This window comes from Cricetulus griseus, chromosome 4 (genome assembly GCF_003668045.3).
Source record: "Cricetulus griseus strain 17A/GY chromosome 4, alternate assembly CriGri-PICRH-1.0, whole genome shotgun sequence".
NCBI classification, from domain to species: Eukaryota; Metazoa; Chordata; class Mammalia; order Rodentia; family Cricetidae; genus Cricetulus; species Cricetulus griseus.
The window spans coordinates 53,786,181-53,799,062 of NC_048597.1; the positions used below are offsets into that span (position 1 = coordinate 53,786,181).

Below are 12,882 nucleotides of genomic sequence, written 5' to 3' on the forward strand. Positions count from 1 at the left end.
TAAATTGGCACAGAGGTTTGCAGTTTTTCTGCTTAAATACTTGCTGAAGTGAATGTTCAGGAATTAGCCCCAGAGTCAGTACTGTTGTCCCTGACGGTTAATTTTTGATGTCCAATGCAATAAAGGTCTTGCTCTGTGTGGTCTTGCTCTGTGTGCTTGGGTTGTTTCAGACTCTCGGACCCTACAGCATGGCTTTATTTCTTAGAAGTTGATGGTGTGAGAAAAACGAGAAAACGTTTGCCTAGCTCTGGAACTATAAGTTCTAGGTAAGGGGTTGCAAGTTTTCTTTGCAGTTTGGGTGAGACAGAGACAAGTCCCGGACAAGTCTGCACTCTAACGTAACCATCTAACCCTTGTGTCCTGTACCACCAGGTTCTAACACTGTTTGGATCAGATGATGAGCGCCATCTGCAGGCAGGATGCTGAAAATTGGAGGAAGATACCACTGTTCAGCATTATTAAAGATCAGGAAAACAAAGCAAAACAGTAAATGCTCTTATGTGGGTGTGACCCTCTTTATACTTTTCAGTTCTTTGGGATTAAGTAACAATATGCAAAGTCTGTCTTTCTCCAAAGCATTTCTGATCTTGGCAGACCTTAAGATAGGACTTCTCCTTCTGATCAAGTCTGACAAACTAATGCAACCTCGGGTATATAGGTACACACAAATATGTATATAAATCAAGCATTTGCTGATAATAACTCATAAAGAAAGTTATTTAAAGACAGTCCTTATTCACATATGCTTTTATTATTTACTAAAAATGGAAGCATATTTGCATATTGCAACAAATGTGTTTTTTATATAAAGAACTAAATCTTGGCTGAATATTTACTACTGCAGGACATGGAACCTTTTCAATTTTTTCATAGTTAATGAATATTTTTTATCTCACAGTTGTCAATGCTGAGACCCCTACTTTGAATTAAATACATACTATAAAATGGCAGATGAATTTCAGACATAGTAGTAAGGAATCCCCAAGCCAAAATTCATTGAAAGAAATTTAATTTTATTTATTTTTATTTTATGTGTATGGGTGTTTTGCCCACATGTGTGTCAGTGTATCACATGTGTATAAAGTGACCACAGAAGCCAGAAGAATGTATTAGATTTCCTGGAACTGAAGTTATAGGTGGTTGTGAGCTGCCATGCAGGGCTCCAACCTGGTTCCTTTGGAAGAGCAGTCAGTTCGCTTAACTGCTGAGTCATCTCTCCAACCTCTGAAATAGCAATTTTAAAACTAAGCATTCTAACATGATGCAATCCAAAGATAGACTAATTAGATAACTACATGCTGAGGAATGACAGCATGGACACATTAAAAGTCTGTTTTCTATTACTAAGATACTACGTTTCTGTAAGAAAAGAAACTTTGTAAACAATGAAAACTGCAAACCACATCATACCATAGTCTCTCAGATGAGCAGTGGTGGTTCAGGGTGCTCACTGGTGTCATCTGGTGTGAAGGCCTCCTCTGCAAAGTGCACATGTGTGCTAAGAACAAGGCTGCAGTGATGGCAGGAGACATAACACCAGCGAGCAGGGCCAGAAGTAACGACATGTCCTGCAGTTGATTTTGAATTAAGTTTTGGTCATTGTGATTTCAGAAGCCTTTCAGTGATACCAAAATTTTCACAAGCCTCACACCGAATTGTGGAACCCATCGAATTGCAATCCATAGAGAAATGGGGCCCACCTGTAAAAACGCCTACATCTTCATACAACCTCCAGTCTTCATTCACCATGCCTTGCTGCTGGCACTTGGGGAAGTCGTTGCTGATGTCACCAATATCTTCCACACCCCTTCGTTGTGCTAACATTTACACATACCTAGGAGTTTTCTATCTTCAAAATGTTTAAATCTTCCTGGCGGTGGTGGCTCACGCCTTTAATGCCAGCACTAGGGAGGGAGGCAGAGACAGGTGCATCTCTGTGCGTTTGAGGCCGGCCTGGTCTACAGAGAGAGTTCCAGGACAAGCTCCAAAGCTACAGAGAGAAACCCTGTCTCAAAAAACAAAAAACAAGCAACAACGCCAAAAAAAATTAAATCCAAGAAACAAAAATAAATACTTTCTGAGCCCAAACTCCCATCCCCCATCACTGCCTGACTCCAGTCTTCCTGTTCAGACAACCTTCTGGAAAGATCCGGGTAGGTTTGCTGCTTCTGCTTCCTTTCTTTTTTCAGGCCTCAGGCCTCTTCAGACTCCCTCCACTCTTTTCCATCAGACCGAACTGCTAGGGGCTCCCCAGAGGGCCCTGGACCTGCAAAGCCTCTTTGTCTCTGAAACATCATGGGTTAAGGGTACACACATTCCCAGCTCTTCTCACCCCTGTCCCAGTCTGCCCACCTCACTTCTGCACTAGGATTCAGCCTCTTGCTTGGCCCACTCCTGGATGAACTTTTCATATCCTTAGCAAATCCTACCGGAAGTGGCAGCTTAGAGCCCACCTTTTCTCCATGCCTCTCTGTATGTGGTATGCAGGCCAGCCAGCCTCCTTTCACCCACTCCGGCCACCATGCAGCATTACACGGGATTTTGTGCGAGTGAACCACCGCCCAGAGCCCCCCCCCCCCAGCCCTCAAGGCCCTTTTTTGATAGTCATTAGGCTTCAGGTGCCATGTCACCTGCCCATAAGCTCTTCCCGACCTTCCCATGATTAGGCTAGGAGCCCCTGCTCTCTTACTCTGTTTACTGTTGTAACTCCCATGTCCCCTCATCTGTGTCTCTCCGCTGAACACCCAGAAAGCATGGGGCCTAGCACATGTTCCTCAAAACTGGGAGTTTGTAGACACAAAGTGTTCACGGATGAGAAAACAGAATTCAGAACCAGGAAAGGTAGGTCAAATTCTGATGGTGGTCCCAGAGCAAGCAGGGAGACTATCGAGAGGATCATTTTGTGAGCACTTTTCGTCTCTCATACAATGTGGGTTTTATCCTAGTGATGGAGCAACTCTCAGCTGTGGCCAGGGTGGTGGGCAGGCAGAGTGTAGCTGGGGAGCCGGAGGCAAGGTGCACTGGAGGCCAGAGTCGGGAGGGGGGGGGGACAGCCAGCTGTGCCGATTGACTCACTTCTGTTCTTCTGTTGATGTAGTTGGGATGACTGGGTGTGCTCTGGACCGCGCGTGTGTGTGTGTGTGTGTGTGTGTGTGTGTGTGTGTGTGTGTGTGTGTGTGTGTGTGTGTGTTATTATTCCAATCCGGGGACAGTTAGGTGAAGATAGAAACTCTGGACAGTGTGTGTGTGTGTGTGTGTGTGTGTGTGTGTGTGTGTGTGTGTGTTATTCCAATCCGGGGACAGTTAGGTGAAGATAGAAAGTAAGGGTGGGGAGGAATTTCCAGGAAACGAAAGCGAAAGAGACATTAATTAAAACTCTGAGCAGCTTTGGGCGACCTGGCAGTCGCGGTTCCTGGCCAGCCAGGATGGCAGAGTCCGGCCCGTTCCCGCTACTGGTCGAGGGGTCTTGGGGCCCCAAGCCCCCGAAGACCTTGATCAACAAGTTGCAAATGTACTTCCAGAGCCCGAAGAAGTCGGGCGGAGGAGAGTGCGAGGTCGTTCAGCAGCCGGGGAGCCCGGCGTGCTTCCTGGTGCTCTTCTCCCCGGAGGACGGTGAGAGGAGCGAGGGCGAGGAGGGTCACCCCGCGCGGGGTCGGGGCCACGGGTGGCAGGCCCAGAACTCGGCTGTAGTCCCGTAGGAGCGGGAGACCCTGGGGGCAGAATCTGGGTGGCGAGCGCATCCCGGAGTCCGGTTCCCCTTGCCCTTGCAGGCGCTTCCTGGCGCTGTGAACCTTCCCTTTCTTTCTTTCTTTCTTTCTTTCTTTCTTTCTTTCTTTCTTTCTTTCTTTCTTTCTTTCTTTCTTTCTTTCTTTCTTTCTTTCTTTCTTTCTTCTTCCTTCCTTCCTTCCTTCCTTCCTTAATTCCTTTCTTTCTCTTTTCTTTTTTCTCTTTTTATTTTAACTTTCCTGTTTTTATTACTCAAATGGTGTAGGAAAAGATAAAGAAACTTGAGGCGTCTTGGGTCAGCTGGCACCGAAGGATTCTGAGGACAGGGTGTTTTGGGAGGGTGAGCTTGAGAAGGGGAAAGCCTTTGTCCCACAACCTGGGATCTTGTTCCTGCTTTGTCCTTCTGCCCCAGAGTGGCCTGAGGTGGCTGTGAGCTTTGAGCCGGGGTGCAATGGGGTTGTTTTCCTCATCGGAAGGCCCCCGGGCCATTTGAGTGTTCCCTACTTCTGTTCACAATCTGCAAGTGAGGTCCAGCCTTGCTTGTTGTTCAGGTGGGTGAGCTGAAGTCCCAGACCTGTTGCTTCCAGAAGGCCACCATTAGCTCCCATCTGAGATTTTGTAGACCAGGGTCATCCTCAGAATATGGACAATTCCTCCTTCTGGTCCTTGGATTTGAAGAAACATTTGGGCCAGAGGAGAGGCAAGGAGGCCGAGGAAGCTAGGTGCGCAAGGTAATGGCCCACCAGGGATCTAAGAAGAAAAAATGAAAGAAAGAGAAGGTATAGACACAGGTTTTCAGAAAGCCTAGGCAGGAGGGCACGAGAGACCTGTATGGCGCAGACCCCTTCTGGAAAGTAGGAAAATAAGAACCGTATTGTCCTAGGTTTCACCAGGGAGTGCCCGACAGACAGCTGACAGAAGGACCTGTTTTCTCATTTTCACTTTTCCTAGAGCAGGGATTCTCAACCTTCCTAATGCTACAACCCTAAAATACAAGTTGTGGTCACCCCCATTCATAAAATTCTTTTCATTGCTACTTCATATCTGTAATTCTGCTATGAATCGTAATGTAAATATCATTTTTCTTTTTGTTTTGTTTTTTGTTTGTTTTTTTTGTTTTTTTTTTTTTCTGATGGTCTTAAGCAACACCTGTGAAAGATCATTTGATCCCTCAGAGGGGTCACGACCCACAAGTTGAAAGTCTGTAGAGGGCTAGAGGGTTCCCAGTTTGATTCCAGGGATCAATACCCAAGTAGACGTGGCCCTTATGGAGTGCTTTCTTCTCTAGAGCTGTCCTCAAATGTTGGTTGCATGCTAGGGGTACAGACTACTGCATCCTGGTCACAGGGAGGGTGGGGTAACTAGACACAGCCCCAGTTCTATTCTAGACACTTTAGTGCAGCAAGTGTGGGGTGAGTGGGGAATTATGTACCACCAGCCCTCTGCAGTGACCAGGACATGCTTACGTTTGAAAATTTTCTGTTGTTTATTGAGAACCTCAAGCCAATAAAATGGAGAGGTATATAAGATATGGGTAGTATAATGACACACAACATAGAAAATAATGGTTGTGAAAAAAACAAAAAAAAACCAAAAAACAAAAACAAACAAACAAAAAGAAAATAATGGTTGTGATGATACAACTCCAGTTCTAGCCTTCACAGCAGACCCCTGGGCAGGTGGGGTGAAGATTGAGCTCACAATCCATAAGTCAGAGGCAGATCTCTGCTCAGCTCTCTCCCTCGGGGGCACCCAGCCCACAGACCTCTCTTCTCCCCGGTGTCTCGGGTGATCTCTCTCATTTCACAGCGGACTAGGAACATTAAAATTTAGCATTATTGAGGGTCAGTCTTTAGTGACTAGAATTTCCATTCACTTTCGGTTTCCTATTTGAGGCACCACTTCCTCAGCAGTAAGCCAGCTGGAATTTCCCTGCAACAGAAGTACCCTAGGGCAGCAACATTCCTTTCCTGTAGAGGCCACCACTCCTTGTCCCAGATGTAGCCTGAGCAGGCATGACTTTATTCATATAAATCCACAATAATCTGCCAGCACCACCACCCACCCCCATAGAAAGGTCAGAATCAGAAGACCTCACCTTTGTAGGTTAACTGGATTTGTGTACTGTTGAGTATGTATGTCTTTTGTGCTTAGGACATTGAGCTACACTCTCAGACCCAATTTCACATGGGCATACTTTATCATACTTTTTTGTCCTAAATGGGCTCCTGTTTATTATATGAGGGTGTAGGTATTCTTGAAGTAAGGAAACTAATTTTCTTTAAAAAATAAAAATTGGCTGGACCGTGGTGATGCATGCCTTTAATCCCAGCACTTGGGAGGTAGAGGTAGGCAGCAGATTTCTGTGAGTTTGAGGCCAGCCTGGTCTACAGAGCAAATGCTAGGACAGCCAGGACTGTTACACAGAGAAACTTTGTCTCAAAAAACGACACACACACACACACACACACACACACACACACACACACACACACACACACACGATTTATTTTTATTGTATGTGTATAGGTGCTTGCCTCTATATGTCTGGTACCACATACATGCAGTGCTTGCAGAGGCCATAAGAGGGCATCAGATCCCCTGGAACTGGAGGTAACAGAATCAGTGTCCTCTAGAATAGCAGCCAATGCTCTTAACCAGTCATGTCTCCAACCCTGGAACCCCACCTTCCTAAGTAAAACTGAACATACCTAACTTGAGGCGGGCACAGGGGAGAAGTGAGACCTGAGAATTTTGCTGCCTCCTCTTTCCAGATTCCCTTTCTTGTTGGCAATCACATACTGATAATGCCACCATGGCTCTCTGGCAGTACTTGTGTCCATACACATTGCATACAATCCTAGAAGGGACAGTCATGCTTGGATGCCTTGGATGGACTTCACTAAAGTTCAGGAAAGAGGAATGTGAACACAGAGGTGCATGACATTAGGTAACAGTCTTCAGACATTAGGTCACACAGTCCTCAGTCCCCTCACTAGCCCAGCACAGCTTCTCTGGAAACTCCTGACTACTCACACAGTAGTGTTAGAGTCCAATGTTCCTTCTAAGTGAAGTCTCGCTATGCCTGCCCTCTTCACGGCTGAGGTGGGAGAGCTATCATTGTCTCCCTTTATGATAGGCTCTGAGCTCATCAGACTAGCAGCCCATGAGAGTACAACAGGAACCCAACCATTTAGCGGTAGCTGTGAAAGCAGGGCTCTGGTATGTTTCTCCTTGACCTGTTTGCACCATTTTTTAGCTGGCCACGCCCCTCCTGTTTCTTTTCCAGTCTCCTCTATGCTGACCACGCCCTTCCTGTTCTCTATGCTGGCTACACTCCTCCGGTTCCTTTCCTTTCCTGTTCTTGTCTACGATGGCCACTCCCCTCCTGTTCCTTTACGGTTCTCTGCGGTCTGAGTTACTCTGGTTTTCCTCTGTCTCTGGTTACTGCTTCTGATGCTTACAATTTACATTTTCATAACTCTTCATGTGATTGACAGCATTCCTTGAAAATACTTTCAATGGGGGAAACCTCTGCTCCAGAGGTGTTTGTTTATTTACAGCTACTTAGCTAGTTTGTGGGTGAGTTGGAAATCAAATGGCAAGTCTTTGGATTCTGTTTAGTTTTCACAATAGTTCTGCTGTCCGGTGCTCTAATTCTATTTTTTTTTTTTACAATATCTTCTATTCCATTTTTTTCTGCTCCCTTTACTACTAAATATGGGTTGTTTATCATTGCAGGCTGAGGCATTAGTTGAAATGGCTGGTCTCCCAGTCATTCTGATAATGGCCAACTGGGTCACCTCTCTAAAATATGACTTGCATCACATCATGTACCCAGTCATCCCGATATTTATAAATACTTTTACTTTCAGTGCCTACCAAGTACAGTACAGGTACTGTACTACTAAACTCTTTATATTTCTTCAATGTAATACACTTACTGGCTCAAAAAATGCCTGTTAACTTCATTAGTCAATAAGAGGACTTGAGCTTTGTAAGTAGGATTTGTTTAGCAGGATGCTAATGGTGTTCACCGGAATTCCATTGCTGAGATAAAGTATCTGAGATAATTAGCTTGAATAGAGAAAGGGTCTATCTGGGCTCAACAGTTTTGGAGTTTTTGGTCAACAGTCAGTTGGGTCAATGGCACAAGGAATACACCCTGTGGAAAACTCTTGGCTATGAAGTGATTACGAAAGGAGGAAAGGGCTAGGGTCCCAGGATCGCCCCCTCTCCCCTGGCAGAATCTGACTTCCTCTAGGCCCCACTTCTTCAATCTTTCAGACCTTCTGTTAGACTATGAGCTGGCAACTGTGTTTGTAATCTCAAGGCCCTTGGGGAACACTCCATAGCTAAGCTAAAGCAATGAATATTAAAAAGTAACTTGGGCTTGGCAGCACATGCTTTGATCCCAGCACTTGAGAGACAGAGGCAGGCAGTTCTCTGTGAGTTTGAGTTCAAATAAGTCTACAAAGCAAGTGCTAGGCCAACAAGGGCTACATAGTAAGACCTTGTCTCAACAAAAACAAAACAAAACAAAACTACAGCATCAACAACACCCAGGTAAGTTTAGGCAGGGGGATGGCTCCAAAGTAAGACAGTTTGCTGTGTAAGTGTGAGGGCTAGAGTTTGAATGTCTAGCACCCTCATAAACAGCTGGCCATGGCTACATGTACCCAGTGTAGAGAGCAGAAATGGGCAGACACCAAGAGCTCCCTGGCCAGGAGCCTAGCCAAAAGGGCAAACTTCAGGTTCATTGAGACACCCAGTCTCTAGGCAGGGAGGCAGAGTGACAGAGGGAGGCACCCAGTGTCCTGCTGTGGCCTCCATGTGGCTAGGAGTGCACACTCCTCCATGTTTGCCACCTGTACACAACATGAATAATGCACACAAAGTGAGTTAAAGGTGAAACTCAAATCCATCCAGTAAGTTTTCCTTCTTTTACAAGAGCTTGCTTCTTAGGGGCACTGGCTGAGCTTCTGGCTCATGAGGGGGGAGTCTGTGGAAATCATGGACTCATTGAGTAAGTAAAGATTGCTTGCAATTTGGCTTAGAGCTTTTTTTTTTTTTAACATTTCAGTTCGTCAGAATGTTCTGGAGAAAGAAAATCATGAGTTAGTGTGGCAAGGAAAGGGGACATTCAAGTTAACTGTCCGGTTGCCCGAAGACCCAGATAAAGCCTCAGTCTCTAAGGAGGCAGTTCCAGAAAAGGTAAGGACACACGGTATTATTCCAAGGTGTGGGATTCTTCTTGATGAAGTATGGTCTTGCTGCGCTGAGTGAGGTGGTATACACCTTTAATCCCAGCGCTTGGGAAATAGAGGCAGGAAGATCTGCATGAGTTCATGGCTAGCTTGATCTACATAGTGAGTCCAGACCAGCCAAAGCTATATAGTGAGACTGTGTCTCAAATAAAAGAAAAACGGTAGATGAGGGTTAAGTTACACTAGCATAAGAATGGTAGCTTGGAACTATGGAGGGACGAAGGGATATAAACAACGAAGAAGCAGTCAGTTTTTGTTTTTTATTTATTTTTCCCCCCCAAGACAGGGTTTCTCTGTATTGCTTTGGAGGTTGTCCTAGGACTCGCTCTGTAGACCAGACTGGTCTTGAACTCACAGAGATCTGCCTTCCTTTGCCTCCCGAGTGCTGGGGATTAAAGGCGTGCACCACCAACGGCATTGAAGCAGTCATTTTTTGACACTTGGAAGAGTCAAGATTTGGGGGCTGCAATAATAATAAATTTGGGATGTCAAAGTTTGCATCTATTTATCTTGGCTTCTTTATAACCAGAAGCCTGCCGTTTTGTTTTCATCATCTTGAGAAGCCAGCGGTGCGCATGTTGTGTGTGGTTCCCTCATTTGTGAAGATCACCAGGGACCTCTGTGAAGCACGTGCCCTGTGCTCATATAGTAAACATGAAATAAGTGCCAAGTGCAGGAAACCATGGCTAAGTCGCCTTGCCCTTGGCTTGAGCTGGAGACCCTTGTGTGTGTCACATTTCATCCATGATTGTTGTGACCAGCAAAGAAGATACATTGTGGCCTTGGTTCGATACACCAGCCCATTACCCAAGTGTGTTATTATCATTTCAATTTTAATTGGCTGACATCTCCATCTGGCCCAAGAGGTGTTTTATTTATTTATTTATTTATTTATTTATTTATTTATTTTAACATTTATTTATTTATTATGTATACAACATTCTGTCTCCATGTATGCCTGCGCACCAGAAGAGGGCACTAGATCTCATTACAGATGGTTGTGAGCCACCATGTGGTTGCTGGGAATTGAACTCAGGTCCTCTGGAAGAGCAGCCAGTGCTCTTAACCTCTGAGCCATCTCTCCAGCCCGAGGTGTTTTATTTATTATATGAAATGATTCGTAGTGGTGCATGCCTTTAATCCCAGCAGCACTTGGCAGGCAATGGCAGGCAGATCTCTGAGTTTGAGGCCAGCTTGGTCTACAAATCAAGTTTCAGGACAGTCAGAACTGTTACACAGAGAAACAAATAAACAAAACCAAAGAAACAAAAAAGAAATGGTTTGTGTATTAATGCTGTCTTACTGTTTGGGTTTTAGGAATCCAAGACAAAAAATGATGCTGCAAAGACAGGTAAGTCTCATCTAAGAAGGCCGTAGTGTTCACCAGGCAGTTTTGTGGCTAAAGTGTTTATTAAACATGTTGCTTGGGAGATCTTCCCTCTAGATTCATACCACACACGACCTGCTCAGCTTGGAGTATCTAGAGTTGCATCATCTTTCCAGTCTCAGTCAGATGTGTACGAAGCATTCATTCCCTGTGGGAGTACCTTCACCTCTTCAGGCTCCCATCAGAGGAACAGGACTAGCTCTCTCCGGTGCTGGGAGATGTCTGCAGCTGAGGAGTGGGGAGGAAGGCCTGGGAGGTGGTGATGGACATTTGTGCTTGGGTGGCCAATTACCAAGGACAGGACACGTAGTGGATGCTTACTGTGTGCCTTTCTGGGTAGCAGTGCTCTGTGAGCCCTGGGTGTATCTTAGGTGGACCCCAGCTCCCAGTACCAGCTCTTCCTTCCTTATCTACTGCAGGGAACAGCCAGAGTTGGGGGTCTCCTGCTCCACTAGTGAGTAGGCAGGGCTATTTCCTGCCCTAGACACAAATGAAGGAGCAACTAATAATACCCTTATAAAGGGTAACAAATGAAGAACCATGCTAAGTAAGACAAGCAAGAGCAACCAAGAGATGTAGACATCCAAATCTGAGGGAAAGGAATTCTTTCTTCCCTTCATCACTCTGCCTTCCAGCTTGGACACTGGGTGTCTCACTGAACCTGAAGTTTGCCCTTTTGGCTAGGCTTCCTGGCCAGGGAGCTCTTGGTGTCTGCCCATCTCTGCTCTCTTCCTTGGGCACACTGTAGCCATGGCCAGCTGTTTATGAGGGTGCTGGAGATTCAAACTCACATATACACAGCAAGCTTTCTTACCCACTGAGTCATTAATACTGTTATAGTGTTAGTTTTTAAACTCTTGTTTTGTTTATCATAAGTGTGCACACACTTCAGATATCCTCACTTTCCTCCAGAGAGGCCAAGCGTAGTTCTCTAATTCAGTGAACATCTGATGGGCCTCAGTTGTATGCCATGTGCAAGCAACACAAAGATGAAGAGAGCTATGCCCTGCTTTTAGAAGCTTGGTTCTGTAATTGCAGTCTAGTACTGGAGAGGCATATATGAGGGATGATGTATGTTCCTCAGAAAGACAAAGCAGAAAAAAGTAATAAAATTGAATTAGAGATAACAACAACAACAAAAAAAAAAATGCTACTTTTACATTTTAGTTTACTGACAACAACATTAACAACAAAAACCCAATACTACATTTTAGGTTTACTTATTCATCTCTATTTATCTGCCTAGATACTGGTTTTTCTTTTCTTTTTTTTTTTAAAGATTTTATTTTTTATGTATACAACATTCTGCTTCCATGTATATCTGCACACCAGAAGAGGGCACCAGATCTCATAACGGATGGTTGTGAGCCACCATGTGGTTGCTGGGAATTGAACTCAGGACCTCTGAAAGAACAGTCAGTGCTCTTAACCTCTGAACCATCTCTCCAGCCCCCTCTGTTGGTTTAAGACAAGAGTTTCTCTGTGAAACAGTCCTAGCTGTCCTGGAATTCATTCTATAGGCCAGGCTGGCCTCTTGCTCACAGAGAACCGCCTGCTTTGGCCTCCTGAGTGCTGGGATTAAAGCCACCACACATGGCTACATTTTAGTTTTTAATTCACTAAAGCAAAAGCTTCCCTATTTAAGATTTCCTTTTAATGGAGTTAGCCAAGAGGTGGGAAGTGGGGTAGGGGGGTTTGTCTCAGGATAATTTACTTACTAAAACCATGATTCAATCAATACCTTACACCTTTCATTGTCATTTCCAGTCTAATCAAATGATTTGGATATAACAGGTTTTCCCAGCGACAGATCAGAAAAAATGGAAGATGTCCCCACAGAATGTGAAAATATTTCCTCCATGGTGGCATTTGAAAACCTGTCAGAGAAAGTGTCTGACGTGGTGCTAACCTTCCTAGTGGAGAACATAAGTGGCTTCCCCAGTGAATGCTTTAAGGTGGAAGTGATCCGAGATTTTGGTGTGGCTGTGGTTACCTTTCAGATGCCTATAGGTGAGTGTGTTGGGGTGAGGGGGTCTCAGTCCCAGACTTCTGTCCTTCATACCCCAGGATTTGGGATGTCTCTGAACGTTTGACTCTTTGTTGTAGTGAGTAAATGAGGCCTCTAAGTCAGTACAGATGCTTTTCCCCTCAGATTTTGGAAAGAGAAACAAATTTATTTTGAGATCCAGTTTGGGTATCTTTAACCGACTGCCCTTTATTATATGATTGTTTGAGTGGGTGGGATTGAGTGGGGTGGGGTGGGAAATAGAAAATCTAAGGAGATTCCAAGTGGAGGGGTGAACTCTCACATTACTTCCCCCAGAGGAGTTAAGACTGGCCTGTTACCATGCCACACTTACTGGAAGGCAATGTTGCCAACACAGTTATCCTCAATGCTTGCCGTAAGTCAGGCACTTGCTAAACTCTGAATGTTAACTTATTCATTCCTTGCAACCACCCCTGGATGTTGCTGAGAGATGGAGGAACTGAAGTTGAGGCCAG

General features: G+C 45.0%; 1 protein-coding gene and 1 long non-coding RNA gene across 2 annotated transcripts in view; one reads left to right on the plus strand and one right to left on the minus strand.

The window, feature by feature from the left end:
• Positions 1–992: 992 nt before the first annotated feature.
• LOC103160732 lies at positions 993–2,549 on the minus strand. Its single transcript, XR_003484951.2, has 4 exons — positions 2,137–2,549; positions 1,701–1,904; positions 1,411–1,568; positions 993–1,224 (listed from the first exon to the last, which is right to left on the minus strand). It is a non-coding gene; the product is annotated as an uncharacterized LOC103160732 (long non-coding RNA).
• A 741-nt stretch (positions 2,550–3,290) lies between these two features.
• Parp14 (poly(ADP-ribose) polymerase family member 14) overlaps positions 3,291–12,882 on the plus strand; it is a 31,366-nt gene continuing 21,774 nt past the window's right edge. Inside the window, exons 1-4 of the mRNA XM_027412763.2 lie at positions 3,291–3,612; positions 8,810–8,940; positions 10,311–10,344; positions 12,175–12,390. Coding sequence (XP_027268564.1) covers positions 3,426–3,612; positions 8,810–8,940; positions 10,311–10,344; positions 12,175–12,390 — 568 coding nt within the window. The 5' untranslated portion in view covers positions 3,291–3,425. The remainder of the gene's footprint in view (positions 3,613–8,809; positions 8,941–10,310; positions 10,345–12,174; positions 12,391–12,882) is intronic.